The sequence below is a fragment of the Antedon bifida genome, chromosome 10 (genome assembly GCF_963402885.1).
Source record: "Antedon bifida chromosome 10, ecAntBifi1.1, whole genome shotgun sequence".
Lineage (NCBI taxonomy): Eukaryota > Metazoa > Echinodermata > Crinoidea > Comatulida > Antedonidae > Antedon > Antedon bifida.
The window spans coordinates 9109208-9126666 of record NC_136235.1 but is presented as its reverse complement, the minus strand read 5'-3'; the positions used below and the strand labels follow the sequence as shown (position 1 = coordinate 9126666).

At 34.2% G+C, this 17459-nt stretch overlaps 2 protein-coding genes across 5 annotated transcripts in view; both read right to left on the bottom strand.

Moving 5' to 3' along the window:
* The window catches only part of LOC144853804 (peroxisomal carnitine O-octanoyltransferase-like), a 159707-nt gene that overhangs the window by 19952 nt on the left and 122296 nt on the right, over nt 1-17459 (bottom strand). Inside the window, exon 1 of one of the 3 annotated variants that reach the window (XM_078711642.1) lies at nt 2530-2552. The exons of 1 other annotated variant lie outside the window; for it this stretch is intronic. The gene's annotated coding sequence lies outside the window, so the exon portion shown is untranslated. Of the gene's footprint in view, nt 1-2436; nt 2553-17459 lie in introns of those variants that run through there. One more of the 3 variants, XM_078711641.1, reaches the window with a different exon arrangement.
* Nucleotides 2724-17258, bottom strand: LOC144853808 (uncharacterized). 2 transcript variants are annotated; one of them, XM_078711647.1, is made up of 8 exons: nt 17205-17258; nt 9410-9507; nt 6170-6325; nt 5744-5991; nt 4973-5608; nt 4399-4718; nt 3993-4122; nt 2724-3882 (listed from the first exon to the last, which is right to left on the bottom strand). In XM_078711647.1, exons 2-8 carry the CDS (start codon nt 9469-9471, stop codon nt 3707-3709), a joined length of 1728 nt encoding a protein of 575 aa, XP_078567773.1. In that variant the 5' UTR covers nt 9472-9507; nt 17205-17258; the 3' UTR covers nt 2724-3706. The 2 variants fall into 2 exon arrangements, with proteins under 2 accessions (XP_078567773.1, XP_078567774.1); XM_078711648.1 differs by lacking the exon at nt 17205-17258 and adding an exon at nt 17083-17099.

Genomic DNA, 17459 nt, shown 5'->3' with positions numbered 1-17459 from the left:
TACATACCCATTACACCAAACTCTCATCCACAACTTTGTAGTGTGCAGTTAGCCTTTTTATTTTTAAAACAAATTTTAAAAATATATATATATTTTCCGGGACAATTTTATGTAGGGGAATTTTACAGTAGGCGGAGGTTTGTACTCTCGGAGTACCCTCTAGTTTTTAATATTTTTTTCAATATTTTCATCAGTTTCATCATTGTTGATGATTTTTTGGTTTAATATATTTATGTCTTTTTGTAATTTTTCTTTTTTTATATTAATTTTTTCATTTTTTGTCTTACCGTAGCCAATTGAAAATTCTTTTATTTTCGATTTTATAAGTTCCCATTATAAAACTGAATTTAATGGTTCGGAAATATTATTTTTAATTATACTTTCTATAGACTTCGTGTAAATTTCATCGTTTAGATAATTATTGTTAAACTTCCAGAGACCAGGACTGCGCCTTGATTCGTGTAAGTCTAACTTTATAGACACCGCTTGATGGTCGGTTAAAATTGCCGGGCGAATGTCGCATGATATAATGTCCCCACAAAGGATAAAATCGTCCGATATTAACCAGTGGTCAAGTCTACGATCAATTTTTCTAACTTTTTGTCGCCATGTAAAATGGCATTTTTTGGAGTTCATTATTCTCCATCCATCATCCAGATTAAAATTTTTCATGACATTTTTTTAATGTGTGAACTGAATTATCTGTTCTATGTATACTCCCCTTTTGATCTACATCTTTGTTCATGATGCAATTCAAATCACCACCTAGGATAATCTTTTTACAATTGTCATCCACAAATAGATTATAATTTTTATGTATATTTCTGAAAAATGTACTCCTATTCTTGCTATCATTGGGAGCATATACATTAATAATTATAAATTGTTTTCCTTGCATTGATAGTTTTACGAATACAAATCTTCCATTAGGATCAATAAGTTGTTTATCAATATCACATTCAAGACCCTTTCTTATCCTAGATAATAAACATATAGCAACATATTTAAATGAAAAAAAGGATCGCTGTAAGTTGTATTCACGCGTATAACATTTTCAAAAACAAGTGTGAAATCTAAATGATACATTGTTGGTACTTTAACTGGGCTTAATTGAACTGTAATACTATACTTACAGTAAAATGAATTTTTCTTAATTAAATGTTCTCTACGTAAATAAAAGACACAAACGTATGTTTCTCTATAAATACATTTAAATGAATGTTAACAAATAAATATGCCTAATTAAACGATGTTTACAATCAATGGTCATTTTATTAGCACACATTTCTCCGAGACTTTTAAAATAAAAAAAAAACAGGTAGGTATGAGTAAGCCAATAATTAGGTACGAGTTTGCATGGGTACGGGTTAGCCAAAGTAGGTACGAGTTGGCATGGGTACGGGTTAGTTTGGGTACGGGTTGACCAGCACCCAATTAAACGAAAAACGACCGAGTGTGTTAAACTGTTATACAGTAATTTATATTAAATTTTTTGTCTAGGCCTGCGGCTATGTGTAAGCCTGCCTTACTAATCCTACCATTATAATAGTAACTATTAGCACTTTTTTCGTTCCATACTAGGCTATAATGGGGCTGGGTTGACCGATTAGTTTTTGGCCGAGTTGACGTCAGCTGAGTTTTGGTTTGAGGCCGAGATGACGTGAGGCCGAGTTGACTTGGGGCGGAGTTGACTTTGGGTAGACTTTAGGCATGGAGGTATAAAATAAAACCTCCATGCTTTAGGTGGGGCCAGTGAGACGTAAGGCGAAGGCTAGAGGGCATACTCCAGACTGAAAAGTGATTCCAACAGGAGGGGGAACCAACAAGATGGCGGCCATAAATGTGTTCAACAACATTATTTAATATAAAAAATAATCTTATATAATACATTAAGATCACATAAATTACAACACATATTCTTGTCAAAGCACAGTGAAGTTTTTATAAAATTAAATATGTTATTAGTTAATCGCAATAATGAATAATTTCTTGGTAATCTAGCATTTTTTGTATACAAGGATCATATAGAACGTTTATACGCTTAACACGCTGCGTTGCGTATTGTTCTTACGCAGAGATAGGCTCAAAACAGGCGTAGTAGTGCGTATTGCTTAGGGCATATCTGATTGGTTGATTGCAGCCGCCATCTTGTTAGTTCCTCTCCATGGAGACTTTACTTTGGCCGAGACAGTTTATCCTGGTCTAGAGGAAACAAGTATATGCCAAGCAACAAGGGCGCTAACTCTGAATCAACTAGCTGGGCTTAGACCTAGCCTACTACTACTAGCCTACTTAGTAGGCTAGGCCGCTAGCTTGCTAGGCTAGATAGAGAGACAGAGTAGTAGTAGGCTAGGCCTAGCTAGTCATTATAGGCATAGGCCTAGTATTGCATAAATTGTATATTATTGGCAACGATTTATATAAAAAAGGCATTACCTTAAATCTAAAAATAAGATGGTTGTCGTTAATTTCTAAAGCATAAAAAACGAAAAAAATGAACACAAACGGCAAGACTTCCCAGGTACGTACCTTGTCATTCAGCAGCAGCGATCTGTGTGTGTACGTGTGTGTGTGTGGATCGGTGCTGCAGCGAATATCGCATTGTGTTTGTTTACTGGTTGTTTTTGTTTGTGTGCACTCGAGCATGAGCTATAAATGTGGTATATACTGTATACAGTAGTGTGTCTTTCATACAATAAATGATAAAAACAAGCTGATAAAATGTCTCAATTTTATTAAAACAAAATGCATGTACAAAAACAAAATGCATGTACAAAAATAAAATGTCAATTTCAAATAAACATATCAATTTCTACAAAGCATAATTGATAAAGACAAAGTGAAGGAAAATTGTTTTTATACCACTCTGGTAGGATAATTATAGCAATTTCGTTGAAGTTATTGTATAGTTACTGAAGCTACCAGCTTCAGTACTCTCTTGCTAACTCTAATTATTCTTATTTTATTTCTGTAAATGGCACCTTATAAAGCAAATTATGAATAAAAAACAAATTTTGTGTAAACATGCGTTATAAAAGATAACAAATGTACAAGTATATACAAAGAAGTTAAAGCACCGATTCTGGACATTCTTTTGGTACAGAACAAAAATAAGTCAAAATAAATTAGAAATCAAAACCTTCAAATTGAGTGAATACGTCTGGTGTGATAAAAAAAATGATCATAAGAATATTATGACATTAATATTATGGTTTCCTAGTTGACAGTTTATATCTCAAAACTGACAATATTTATACAGTATCTCTTAGTAAATATTACATAATATAATAACCATAACATATTATTACAAGTAGTAGTACAAACAAAAATAGGACTAAATTAAAAAAAAAAAAAAACATATTAAAATTAACATTACATCATACAAGAAGTGTTTTTCATAAAAAAAAAATTTATAAAATTTTATCAATATAAGAATGTTTAAATATCAAAAATTTAAAATGGAATGTTATGTTAAGTTTTGTTAAAGACAATATAAAAAAACATGATAAAATTATCTTTCCAAATGTTTTCTTGCAATGTCATCATAAGGAACCAATGAGATATTATCTGGATAATGAGAGTATCTAGTTAAAAGACCAAATATAAAATGTAATTTATAACCTAACAATCAGTAAACATGCTTTAAAATATGCATGTACATTAAACATCTGGTATATTTATAGCAAATACCAAGGTACTGTACTACTTATTTATTGCCACCATGAAGGTCAACAGGACGGATCTGTCGTTCACCTTCAATTAAAAATATCTGCATACATTTGTGTAGTAGATAAGATCCAAGCTTCTTTTGTTTACTTGACTGCCAAGTGCTGGTGACACCATAATAGTCACCACGGCGTACATTTGTAAGCCTTGCTAGACCTGAAATCAAAATGTATTTCTTTAGAAAGTACCGTGCCGATATTATGGCTGTGGTTTTTTGAACCATTTTTGTAGAACTAGCTCAACCACTTGGCTCAACAATAACTTACTGAGAGAGTCCACCATACAAGCTTCACGTGTGTAAGCCTCTACTGGTATCACTCCTTGGAACACATGTAATGACACCACACCAAGTCCACACTCCCAAATGTCTACAATGTGCTGAACTTTATCACTAGGCTATATATATATATAAAAAAAAGACATTTTAAATCATACATTTTCAGCATTATTGCTGGGCAGATTATTTTTCTTTCCCTTTAAGATACAGTAACTACTTAATCTATTTATATAGCATTTTGCACTATATAAATTGAACATTATTATTAATCCAAGTACGGTAATAATAAAGATTATTCAGAACGTTTTTGTACAGTAATATAAATTACATTTCTCATAAACTTTATTATTAAGCATGCACAATTTTCCTAGCGTAAAAAGTAGTTTTTAGAATACCTTCATCCTAGGATTGCGTAATTGTTCAAGGCCTTCATAAAAATGAGCATACGGCCTTCCTCTCTTGCCTTTACCGATGTAAAAAACTGCAGAAAGAAATGTTTCAAACGTCTCACTATCACTTAGATTTTTACTCCTCTGTGGCAAGTTTCGTGTAACACGTGGATCTAGCAGTAAATAATTGAACGAGGATTTCACAACACCCTCCCTCCATTTGCGTCCTGGATCTGGATTATTGAAGGCTGCACACATAATTTCTTCTTCGTCATCACCTGCATTGGTCGAATCTTTCACATGGTCATTTAGCTCTTGTGAATATTCTATATTTTGGTACAAAACAAGATTTATATCTCAATATTATCCTTTAGAATATACACAAGTTTAATCTTTTTTGTTAGTATCAATAACAAATAAAGATTAAAATTTAAATGTTAATTGGTACATATAGAGTCATATATAGTTTTCTATTTCATATTTCAATTTCAACAGACAGTATTTTGTTAGCTAACGCTATTAATTAGAGGTTTTAATGAGAACACTTATAATATTTATATATAAGGAAGCAGTTTGTTACCTATTGATGTTCTATCATTTTTGCTGTCTTTCGTCTTTTGTTCTTTTAGTTTCATCAGCTTATTGAAATATATTTCTTTAGTTGTAGGTGTAATTGGACCAGGATTGAATCCATACGACACTAACTCAAGGTGGAGTTGTTCATATGTTAATTCATCTAAATAATTTTCTTTTTTTCCTTCTTTTTCTTTAAACACATCTTGCCAGTCGTAGATCACGGTTTCCTCGAACGAATCATTCTGTAAAATTTGTGTATCATCTGTTGAGTCATTTAAAGAGCACCTTTTTTCAATTAATGATACTCCGCATTCCTCGTCATGATAAATAAACTCCAAAGGTGCATTGTTGGACTCGGTTTGTTCATTGTTTTGGATTTGTTCATTGTTATTGTCCACTGGTGAATGAACTCTTTGGGTTTTATCATGAGTTTCTTCTCTTTTAATGGTGACTGTTTCATTCAGCTGAGTTGGAAGAGGGTTAGCTTTCATAAATGCAAACGGGTGATCTGGTGATGTCACATCAAATCCATGAAATATACCATCACTTTCTGATGACGAATCAAATAAACTGTCAGAACCAGGTAACAGAATGCTTGATGAGCTAAGACTAGAAGACGATGATGAAGTACTGTAATATCCTGAAATAGAAGATTATTATTGTTTAAAAGAGGCACATTGTGTTGTGTTGTATGGACGGGTGTTGAATAGGGGTGTAAAAATAGTGACACACTGTTTTCAGAATTGATGGAACTATAATAAGTTGAAAATATTACTTTCATAATGATAGTTTGGTTCACTCAGAGGTTCATCTTCGTCGCTATCATATTCCTTAAACCGATTTATATGTTGTTGCAGAAGCTGACGACAATCCCAGCTATCAGCTCCAATGGCGTGATCGAGGGCATTCTTATCATCCTCATCTCTTAGCTTAGGATCTCCGCCGTTTGCAAGGAGAACTTGTAAGGCTTGAAAACGTCCCCAACTAGCAGCGACCATAACAGGAGTCATTCCTTCATGAGACCTGTAGTGATATATAACATTTTTATCTATATTATCAATAATAATATCAATCTATATTATCTAATATATATCAATTTAGTGTCAGATGAAAAACATTCAGGGATTTCTAGAGAATGAATTGGATTTTGTTCGAAATTGTGATAATTGTGACAGGCCACTAAATTTCTGAAATCACTAACCTTACATTCGGGTCTCCACCATATTGAATGCAGAGCTCAACAAGTTTTAAAGATGCCTTTGAGTCTAAACCCACTGCAAGATGAAAAGGGCTAACGCCATCCTCACTTGAAATACAATTTGGATCTGCTCCATATTCTAATAGTTCTTTGCTTGTACTAAAAACATAAAAAAAGTATTTTAATTGTCCTGTTTACACTACTAGCAAAAATTCACATTCTTTGTAGATATTGTAAGTTAAAAAAGAAGCAAAATCAAAAATATTTGAATTCAAAAATTGCAAAATAACATTGCTCATATACAGTATTTATTACTAGTACTACCAACACCTGGGTTTTGTATGGTGTGCGCACAGTTTACACACACAAGGGCAACCAACACCTGGGTTTTGTATGGTGTGCGCACAGTATATAAACTCTGGAGTTTACACACACAAGGGCAACCAACACCTGGGTTTTGTATGCTGTGTGCACTGTATATAAACTCTGGAGTTTACACACACAAGGGCAACCAACACCTGGGTTTTGTATGGTGTGCGCACTGTATATAAACTCTGGAGTCTACACACACAAGGGTAACCAACACCTGAGTTTTGTATGGTGTGCGCACAGTATATAAACTCTGGAGTTTACACACACAAGGGTAACCAACACCTGGGTTTTGTATGGTGTGCGCACAGTATATAAACTCTGGAGTTTACACACACAAGGGCAACCAACACCTGGGTTTTGTATGCTGTGTGCACTGTATATAAACTCTGGAGTTTACACACACAAGGGCAACCAACACCTGGGTTTTGTATGGTGTGCGCACTGTATATAAACTCTGGAGTTTACACACACAAGGGTAACCAACACCTGGGTTTTGTATGGTGTGCGCACAGTATATAAACTCTGGAGCTTACACACACAAGGGTAACCAACACCTGGGTTTTGTATGGTGTGTGCACTGTATATAAACTCTGGAGTTTACACACATAAGGGCAATCAACACCCGAGTTTTGTATGATGTGTGCACAGTATATAAACTCTGGAGTTTACACACACAAGGGTAACCAACACCTGGGTTTTGTATGGTGTGCGCACAGTATATAAACTCTGGAGTTTACACACACAAGGGTAACCAACACCTGGGTTTTGTATGGTGTGCGCACAGTATATAAACTCTGGAGTTTACACACACAAGGGCAACCAACACCTGGGTTTTGTATGCTGTGTGCACTGTATATAAACTCTGGAGTTTACACACACAAGGGCAACCAACACCTGGGTTATGTATGGTGTGCGCACTGTATATAAACTCTGGAGTTTACACACACAAGGGCAACGAACACCTGGGTTTTGTATGGTGTGCGCACAGTATATAAACTCTGGAGTTTACACACACAAGGGCAACCAATACCTGGGTTTTGTATGGTGTGCGCACAGTATATAAACTCTGTAGTTTACACACACCAGGGCAACCAACACCTGGGTTTTGTATGGTGTGCGCACTGTATATAAACTCTGGAGTTTACACACACAAGGGCAACCAACACCTGGGTTTTGTATGGTGTGCGCACTGTATATAAACTCTGGAGTTTACACACACAAGGGCAACCAAAACCTGGGTTTTGTATGGTGTGCGCACTGTATATAAACTCGAGTTTACACACACAAGGGTAACCAACACCTGGTTTTTGTATGGTGTGCGCACTGTATATAAACTCTGGAGTTTACACACACAAGGGCAACCAACACCTGGGTTTTGTATGGTGTGCGCACTGTATATAAACTCTGTAGTTTACACACACAAGGGCAACCAACACCTGGGTTTTGTATGGTGTGTGCACTGTATAAACTCTGTAGTTTACACACACAAGGGCAACCAACACCTGGTTTTTGTATGGTGTGTGCACTGTATATAAACTCTGGAGTTTACACACACCAGGGCAACGAACACCTGGTTTTTGTATGGTGTGTGCACTGTATATAAACTCTGGAGTTTACACACACCAGGGCAACGAACACCTGGGTTTTGTATGGTGTGCGCACAGTATATAAACTCTGTAGTTTACACACACAAGGGCAACCAACACCTGGGTTTTGTATGGTGTGCGCACTGTATATAAACTCTAGAGTTTACACACACAAGGGCAACCAACACCTGGGTTTTGTATGGTGTGCGCACTGTATATAAACTCTGGAGTTTACACACACAAGGGCAACCAACACCTGGTTTTTTGTATGGTGTGCGCACTGTATATAAACTCTGGAGTTTATTTATTTATTTATTTATTTGTTCTTTCTTTAAACTGAAATACACTTTCAATACAGATGTACTGATTTCCAAAGTGGTTCAGTAAACATATTTACAACAAAAATAAAATATAAAAGAAAAACAAAAAGAAAGAAAACAGATATAAAACTATTTACAATTGTGAAGGCAAAAAGGTTAATACATATATGATTTCTATAGTGAAGATTTAAAAGTTGCCAAAGACATATTATGGAGTTCTGATTTTATGTTATTTGGTAGAGAATTCCATAATTTAGTTGATCTATAAACAAAAGTTCTTTTACCCTGAGAGTTATTCCATAATGGAATAGATAAATCATTATTACTTTGGGAGCGAGTGCATTTATTATGGTTATCTACAGTAAATTGAAATAATATTGTTAAGTATCTTGGAGCTATTTCTTTTAAACATTTAAATAGCATTATAAGAATATTTTCATTCCATTTTTCTGTAAGTCTACTCCATCCAAGAGTACTTAAGATATCATTAATAGGGGTATACATGTCTACTGATAACAATATTCTACCTAATCTGTTGATTAAAACCTGAAGAGAATCTGAAAAACTTATGTTACAATTACACACACAAGGGCAACCAACACCTGGGTTTTGTATGGTGTGCGCACTGTATATAAACTCTGTAGTTTACACACACAAGGGCAACCAACACCTGGGTTTTGTATGGTGTGTGCACAGTATATAAACTCTGGAGTTTACACACACAAGGGCAACCAACACCTGGTTTTTGTATGGTGTGTGCACTGTATATAAACTCTGGAGTTTACACACACAAGGGCAACCAACACCTGGTTTTTGTATGGTGTGTGCACTGTATATAAACTCTGGAGTTTACACACACCAGGGCAACGAACACCTGGGTTTTGTATGGTGTGCGCACTGTATATAAACTCTGGAGTTTTATATTTGTAATCAGATAGAATTATGTAATATGAACGTTATCTTACCTGTAATCATGTAGCTTTAATGAATCCATAAGATCCTTGTAGGTACTGGTACCTGCCTCCATTATGGTGTCCGATCATTGATTGTTGTATTTGAAAAACTGTAAAGACAAAAATAATACACAGTATTAAATCATAATATGTAAAAAAGTGATCCTTATTTTAAAGATGTATTGTCCCTTGAAACACAAAAAATGAAGGTCAAAATATTCAAAATTTAAATTGGCCATATCAAAGTAATATTAAAGTTATTCACTTTAAGTTGAAAATTCAAGCCAAAAACAACAAGTTTACGTAATTAACAGGTAAATTAATTTGATTACATTTCATCTGGAAAATCGCCGCGACCGAACGCCGCGACCGAATGTAAACAAAGATTTCAAACCACGAGTATGCATTATGCATGATGCTAATTAGAATTGTTTACAACTGGTAAAGGTTGAGAAGGTATTCTCACACAGATCGCGAGGAAGTTCTATGATTATGCATACAGAAATTACAGTTATTTTTTTAACAAAAAAACGTCTGTATTTTAGTTATATTATTATGATACTTCAAAATGACCCACTTGGAAATCTTTTTTTTTTTTTTTTTTTGGAATTAGTCAAAGGGACAATACATCTTTAAGATACAAAGACAAAATTCAAATCATTTGCAAAAAAATAAATTTCTCAGATGTTCTTGGTTTGCACAAATATATGCTAGTCACACATTTTTTTATTATTACTATTTGAAGTGAGAAGTGTAAAAAAAATGTATTTGTTTATTAAATTTATTAGGTGTATAAAAACAGTTATGGAAACCAGGAATTTGCAAGTACTGTAATTTTTATTTACCATATAAAATAGGATTAAATTGTAAATCATTTATATTCATCATTTATTTGGCCTATTAGAGTGTGGTTGTCAGACCCAGAAAATGTGGTCCCGACATCTTCAGCATTGGGCCCGATCGTCTCATGAATAGGGCAAAATTGTCTTAGCGCAGGGCCCAATAGTCTTGTGTTCAATATTGTAAAATCAATCATGTTTTATCCAAATAAAAATCAACATCCGATATTCGGTATGGAGCGTCGCTGATACATTTTTGCAGTTGTGTTCAAGTTTTATCGGTCATACAATAGAGATATTATAATATCTCTATGGTCATACTAGTTGACGCAATACGGACATTTTTTACGCAATGTATGTGTAAGAATACCTATTATGATTCGTATGTATTTACGTAACCGTAACTGTACTCTGAATGATCTCCTAATTTAAATAAATTGCACGCACAGGTGAACAACGGTATATAGCCTGTTGTTTGCCGTGAAGGCGTTTTTTAGTTACCTATGTGTAACAGGGTAACAGGTATGCTTATACCCAAATACTTGAATGATTTATCTGCTGAATCTGACTTGAATCTGAGAAACCTTGTGGGACCCATTAAAGTAAAAGCTGGAATGATAAGTGACCATGCTATAAATAGATGAGTCACCTCATCCAAGTGGCGGGAAAATGGTCATGAATATTTAGTGTATAATGTTTCAGTATGGGTCAGTTCATAAATGGACAAGGGATTTTGTTTAATTGATTTGCATTTTTAATAGTTTCTTTTTTTGTATAACCGAACTTTAAATTGATAATTACATGTGTATGACTCGAGTTACAATACAATCGCTCTGTAAACTACGAAATAATATTATGGTAAATGTATATACCATCGGTTAATAATTGTCATAGTAGCCAACTGGAAATGGATGACACTTACTAGTGCCTAGCCCAAAGTGAAGGTTTTCATCTCCTTCCGACTGGTTACTAGGTAAGCATCTATATTTTTATCTCTCTTAATTTTAGAATTGTTTTAAGTTAATATAGTTGATTAGTTATTTGATTGTTATACTAGACACAACGCAATAGTAGCCTATACTGTCGTTAATGATACGATTGATCGATCGATCACTGATATGTTATTTTAAATATAGTAACACTGTTTTTATTATATCTCCTTCCGACTGGTTACTAGCTTCAATAAAAGAATTTAACTTTTCCAAATCAAGAACTGTCTTTGTGGATGATTTTATTGTGTTTGTGCCAGTGCTGCAGCTCCGGATAATACTACGCGATAAAGCTACGACGCTAGTAGTGCAAACCTGTTACATATGTTCTTTAGCGTGTTAACATGTTTAATTGTAGGACTACTTTGAATTACCAGGCAGCTTGCTGGATAAATGTTGTTCAGTATTGTGAGAAATAAATGAAAAGACAACTTGCAACTTATGTTTTCTGCGTAATTCATAATCCTTGTTTTTAACCCAAAGGAGTGTGGTCTCCTGTCCTATTAACGTTGCGCGCTATAATTGAGGTTTTATTGTTGGAAATGCTATTAGAAAAGTCTATATACATCATATTTCGTTAAAGATGTATTGTCCCCCAAAATCATGAAAAATAAAGATTTTTAAAATCGGACTTTGAATAGGCCATTTTGCAGTTTTAATGAAGTTGTTCACTTCCATAAGAAAAAAAACGAGGGAAACAAATTATTTCACCTATAAAAAGACAAAATAAACAGTTAAATTACCCAAAAACTCATTGTCTTCCAGACAATTTGACCATTTTTTGCTTTAAATTACATTTTTCTCAGGTAAATAAATTTTTTTCAGACCCAATTTTTTGTGAGATGTGACATTAAAATAACATATTCATGTCTGTGAAGTTGGTTACTAGTTCCTAGTTCCTAGTTCCTTATTCAAATTCAATTAAAGGGACATTCACAAATATTTAAAAAAAAACAGATTTTAATACGTAATAACTGTCTAATTGAGTTGATATTGCACCAACATGTTAGCCTTGACCTCCTCTACTTCTTCCGGTCAAAGTTTAATAACATTTTATGCATTTACGCCCTCTACGGCGAATAAGTAACTGGCTTTACGAACGTTATAACACTTGACCTGCTTAATTTTTTCAAAATATTTTGGTATGAATCGATCACCCTTGACCTACTCTACCTTTTGCCACTCCAGTTCCGCGAACTTTTTTGCGTCTACGCCCTCTACGGCGAATAAGTAACTGGCTTTACGAACGTTATAACACTTGACCTACTTAATTTTTTCAAAATGTTTTGGTATGGATCGATCAACCTTGACCTACTTTACCATTTGCCACCCCAGTTCCGCGAACTTTTTTGCATCTTCGCCCTCTACGGCGAATAAGTAACTGGCTTTACGAACGTTATAACACTTGACCTGCTTAATTTTTTCAAAATATTTTGGTATGAATCGATCACCCTTGACCTACTCTACCATTTGCCACTCCAGTTCCGCGAACTTTTTTGCGTCTACGCCCTCTACGGCGAATAAGTAACTGGCTTTACGAACGTTATAACACTTGACCTACTTAATTTTTTCAAAATGTTTTGGTATGGATCGATCAACCTTGACCTACTTTACCATTTGCCACCCCAGTTCCGCGAACTTTTTTGCATCTTCGCCCTCTACGGCGAATAAGTAACTGGCTTTACGAACGTTATAACACTTGACCTACTTAATTTTTTCAAAATGTTTTGGTATGGATCGATCAACCTTGACCTACTTTACCATTTGCCACCCCAGTTCCGCGAACTTTTTTGCATCTTCGCCCTCTACGGCGAATAAGTAACTGGCTTTACGAACGTTATAACACTTGACTTACTTAATTTTTTTTAAATAGTTTGGTATGAATCGATCACCCTTGACCTACTCTACCATTTGCCACCCAGTTCCGCGAACTTTTTTTGCGTCTACGCCCTCTACGGCGAATAAGTAACTGGCTTTTACGAACGTTATAACACTTGACCTACTTAATTTTTTCCAAATAGTTTTTGCATCGACGCCCTCTACGGCGAATAATTAATTTGTTATGGGTAGATGACCCTTGACTACTTTACCATTTGCCAAACTAGTTCCGCGAACTTTTACCTATGTCCTTTTACGGCGAATTCATTTTAGTTTTGTTTTGACTTGTTACGATTCTAGAAGATAATTTCTGAAGCAAACACAAATACAACAGTTTGGTTAAAAACGATAACCACAAGTTATTTATTCCGTTTTATTCATTAACACTTTTCAACACAAGTAGAACATGACTACCTGAAATTAAAACAGCATTTAAAGTAGGCTCTATCGTAGTATATAAACTAAGAACTAATAAATAACTTCTTACGTCAACATGTGACGACACACTGCATAGTCATTCAATACCACCCCACTTCAATAAACAGTTGCAATCGATCCCAATGTAATATCTTTTTAAACTTGCTTACAGTACCCATTTTATAAAAGCGCACAAACCAAATCTGAACTGACGGTTTTGTTAAATGTCATTACAGCAACTGTTACTTAAAAACAGTTTACACTACCTTATAACAGCAAAATTAACATATTATTCATTAATACTGTTACCGTTAATATTAAAAAGCGCACAATATTCATTGAGTGATAATAGTCGTTTAAACACAATATACAGTAATATTTTTAAAACTATATTTGTAGTACCCGTCTATACCTCACAAACTAAACAATTGGGTGAAATAGTGTTTGAAAAACGGTTTAGGCTTATAGACTTTATAACAACAAAATTAACATATTGTGAAATATGCCTTAACCTTTAATGTGAAACATATTCATTAATAATCCTTTATTAATTAACAATTAAAAAGCGCACATTCCCTGGGTGATGAAAGCTGTTTTAAAAACAATACAATAATTGTAATGTAACGAATGTAATGTTGAACTGTAAGTAGCTGAAATAATTTTTTATTTAACAATTTAAATATGCCTATTACTACTCTTTCATAACTTATATAACATTATACAATAATTTCTTTCAAAACTGTCAAAAGCAATTTTTTTTCCCATTGCATTTTGTTTCCTAGGTAATATGATGTAGGAAGATAATTGTATCTAAATGTTAAGCATCACATTAAGTTGTTTAAATGGTGTTCTTACGCATATCGTTTATGGCATAAATGTCTTTTATTATAAAATCTATAAATTACTAAATGTTTTACCACTGTAGACCTAGAATGTTTGAACAAATCTCTGAATTAAAAATCACCCACATAGGCCTACAATGACATCATCTTACAGTACCCATCTATAAGCGCACAAAAAAAAACAAAGCTGAACTAATGTTTTTTTTTTCAAATGTCATTACAGCAACTGTTACTTAAAAACAGTTTACACTACCTTATAACAGCAAAATTAACATATTCATTAATACTGTTACTGTTAATATTTAAAAGCGCACAATATTCATTGAGTGATAATAGTCGTTTAAACACAATATACAGTAATATTTTTAAAACTATATTTGTAGTACCCGTCTATATCTCACAAACTAAACAATTGGGTGAAATAGGCACTAATGTGGATTTTTTAAATTTCATGATATCAACTGTTACCTGAAACATATTCATTAATAATCCTTTATTAATTAACAATTCAAGCGCACATTAGTCCTTGAGTGATAATAGTCGTTTTAAACACAATACAAACAATATTTTTTTAACTATATTTTCTACAGTACCCGTCTATAGCGCACAAAAATAAATGTTGAAATAATGTTTTTAAAAAATACCTGAAAACGGTTTAGGCTAATAGACTTTATAATATCAAAATTAAGATATTCATTAATAATCCTTTAACCATTAATATTGCCAATTAAAAAGCACATATTCTTCCATGAGGTATAAAAGTTGTAAAGAGAATACAACAATTTTGATCGAAAGTAATTTTTTTAACTAAGTTGTTTTACCTAATACATTACCCATTATAGTGTACAAAGAAAACAATTATGTGAAATAATGTTATTCATACCAAATTAATTTGAAAACATTAAGTAGGTCAAGTGTTATAACGTTCGTAAAAGCCAGTTACTTATTCGCCGTAGAAGGCGTAGACGCAAAAAAGTTCGCGGAACTGGGGTGGCAAATGGTAGAGTAGGTCAAGGGTGATCGATTCATACCAAAATATTTTGAAAAAATTAAGTAGGTCAAGTGTTATAACGTTCGTAAAGCCAGTTACTGATTCGCCGTAGAGGGCGTAGATGCAAAAAAGTTCGCGGAACTGGGGTGGCAAATGGTAAAGTAGGTCAAGGGTGATCGATTAATACCAAAATATTTTTTTAAAAATATATAGGTCAAGTGTTATAACGTTCGTAAAAGCCAGTTACTTATTCGCCGTTGAGGGCGTAGACGCAAAAAAGTTCGCGGAACTGGGGTGGAAAATGATAGAAAAGGTCAAGGGTGATCGATCTATACCAAAATATTTTGAAAAAATTAAGTAGGTCAAGTGTTATAACGTTCGTAAAGCCAGTTACTTATTCGTCGTAGAGGGCGTAGATGCCAAAAAGTTCGCGGAACTGGGGTGGCAAATGGTAAAGTAGGTCAAGGGTGATCGATTCATACCAAAACATTTTGAAAAAATTAAGTAGGTCAGGTGTTATAACGTTTGTAAAGCCAGTTACTTATTCGCCGTAGAGGGCGTAGACGCAAAAAAGTTCGCGGAACTGGGGTAGCAATTGGTAGAGTAGGTCAAGGGTGATCGATCCATACCAAAATATTTTGAAAAAATTAAGTAGGTCAAGTGTTATAACGTTCGTAAAGCCAGTTACTTATTCGCCGTAGAGGGCGTAGACGCAAAAAAGTTCGCGGAACTGGGGTGGCAAATGGAAGAGTAGGTCAAGGGTGATCGATCCATACCAAAATATTTTGAAAAAAGGAAGTAGGTCAAGTATTATAACGTTCGTAAAAGCTAGTTACTTATTCGCCGTAGAGGGTGTAAATGCATAAAATGTTATTGAACTTTGACCGGAAGAAGTAGAGGAGGTTAAGGCTAACATGTTGATGCAATAACAAATCAGTTAGACAGTTATTACGTATTAAAATCTGTTTTTAAAAATATTTGTGACTGTCCCTTTAATTGAATTTGAATAAGGAACTAGGAACTAGGAACTAGTAACCAACTTCACAGACATAACATATTCAACAAAAAAATTTAAAAAAATATTTTTTTAGGGGGACAATATATCTTTAAATTAACACTTTAAATTGACAGGTCTTGGTAGTTTTTGGTAGGTCTTGGTATTTAGGAGGACCCCAAACTTTCTGTTTGTAATAAGTATTCAATTTTTAATTTTAAATTTATGGTAAAAAGCATTAATAAATGAAACCTACTAGGCCTAGGCTTAACAAATTAAAATTATCTATATAGGCTAGATAAACAATTATTGTTTTTAAGCTGTTGTATAGCTATTCTTAGAATTTGAAATCTTAGGTCTTGGTTGGGTCTTAGAGGTTTTGTGATATCTTAGGTCTTGGTTGGGTCTTAGAGGTTTTGTGATCTTTTAGGTCTTATTAAGTTATAATATAGGCCTAGGCCTATAGGCATAAGCCATAAGTTTCATGATCTTATTATTATTATTAATTAGGTTTCGTGACACCCCAGCCAGGATGACCTGTATCCGGCCTAGGCTATACTCCTAGCTAGGCCTACTAGCTACAGGTAGGCCTCTAGCTAGCTAGTAGGCTACTACTCTACTCGAATAGGGATATAGAGTCGAATAGGGATATAGGCCTATATAGGCCTAGGCCTAGTTTCGTATCGTACCCACCCCTTAAAATTACTAAAAATTGTTTTCTATACTTCATCTAACCTACTAAATGGGTTGTCTACAACCCCCTGCAAGCATAAGCTTGTAACTAATCGATATTTTTTTATTTATAACTAGGCCTATTAGGCCTAAGCCTATAAAATAAAGGAACACATCTCCACCACCTTCAATATTAGTTTCTTGAAAATCATCTTCGTCGCCGCCGCCATAAAATATAAGGTTTGTATAGTAATTGAGCGCGCGGGCCGCTCTGTCTATCTTGCGGGCGCTATACAATCTAATAGATCAGAGCCATAATACATAAATAATGGCTCTGTAATAGATCAGAGCATAGTTAATATAAGGTCAAGTCTGGGGGTCACTTCATCATCCTAGATATTTCAAGTGTGAAGTATCCTATTACAAACACAAACTTTAAT

Excerpts from the sequence above, each read along its gene's own strand:
- LOC144853808 (XM_078711647.1), bottom strand. The coding sequence starts at position 9,471 with ATGGAGGCAGGTACCAGTACCTACAAGGATCTTATGGATTCATTAAAG. Across the intron at positions 6,326-9,409 it reads TTAAAGCTACATGATTACAG|TACAAGCAAAGAACTATTAG; the intron begins GTAAGATAACGT and ends TTATGTTTTTAG. Across the intron at positions 3,883-3,992 it reads TTGTATGGTGGACTCTCTCA|GTCTAGCAAGGCTTACAAAT; the intron begins GTAAGTTATTGT and ends TTTTGATTTCAG.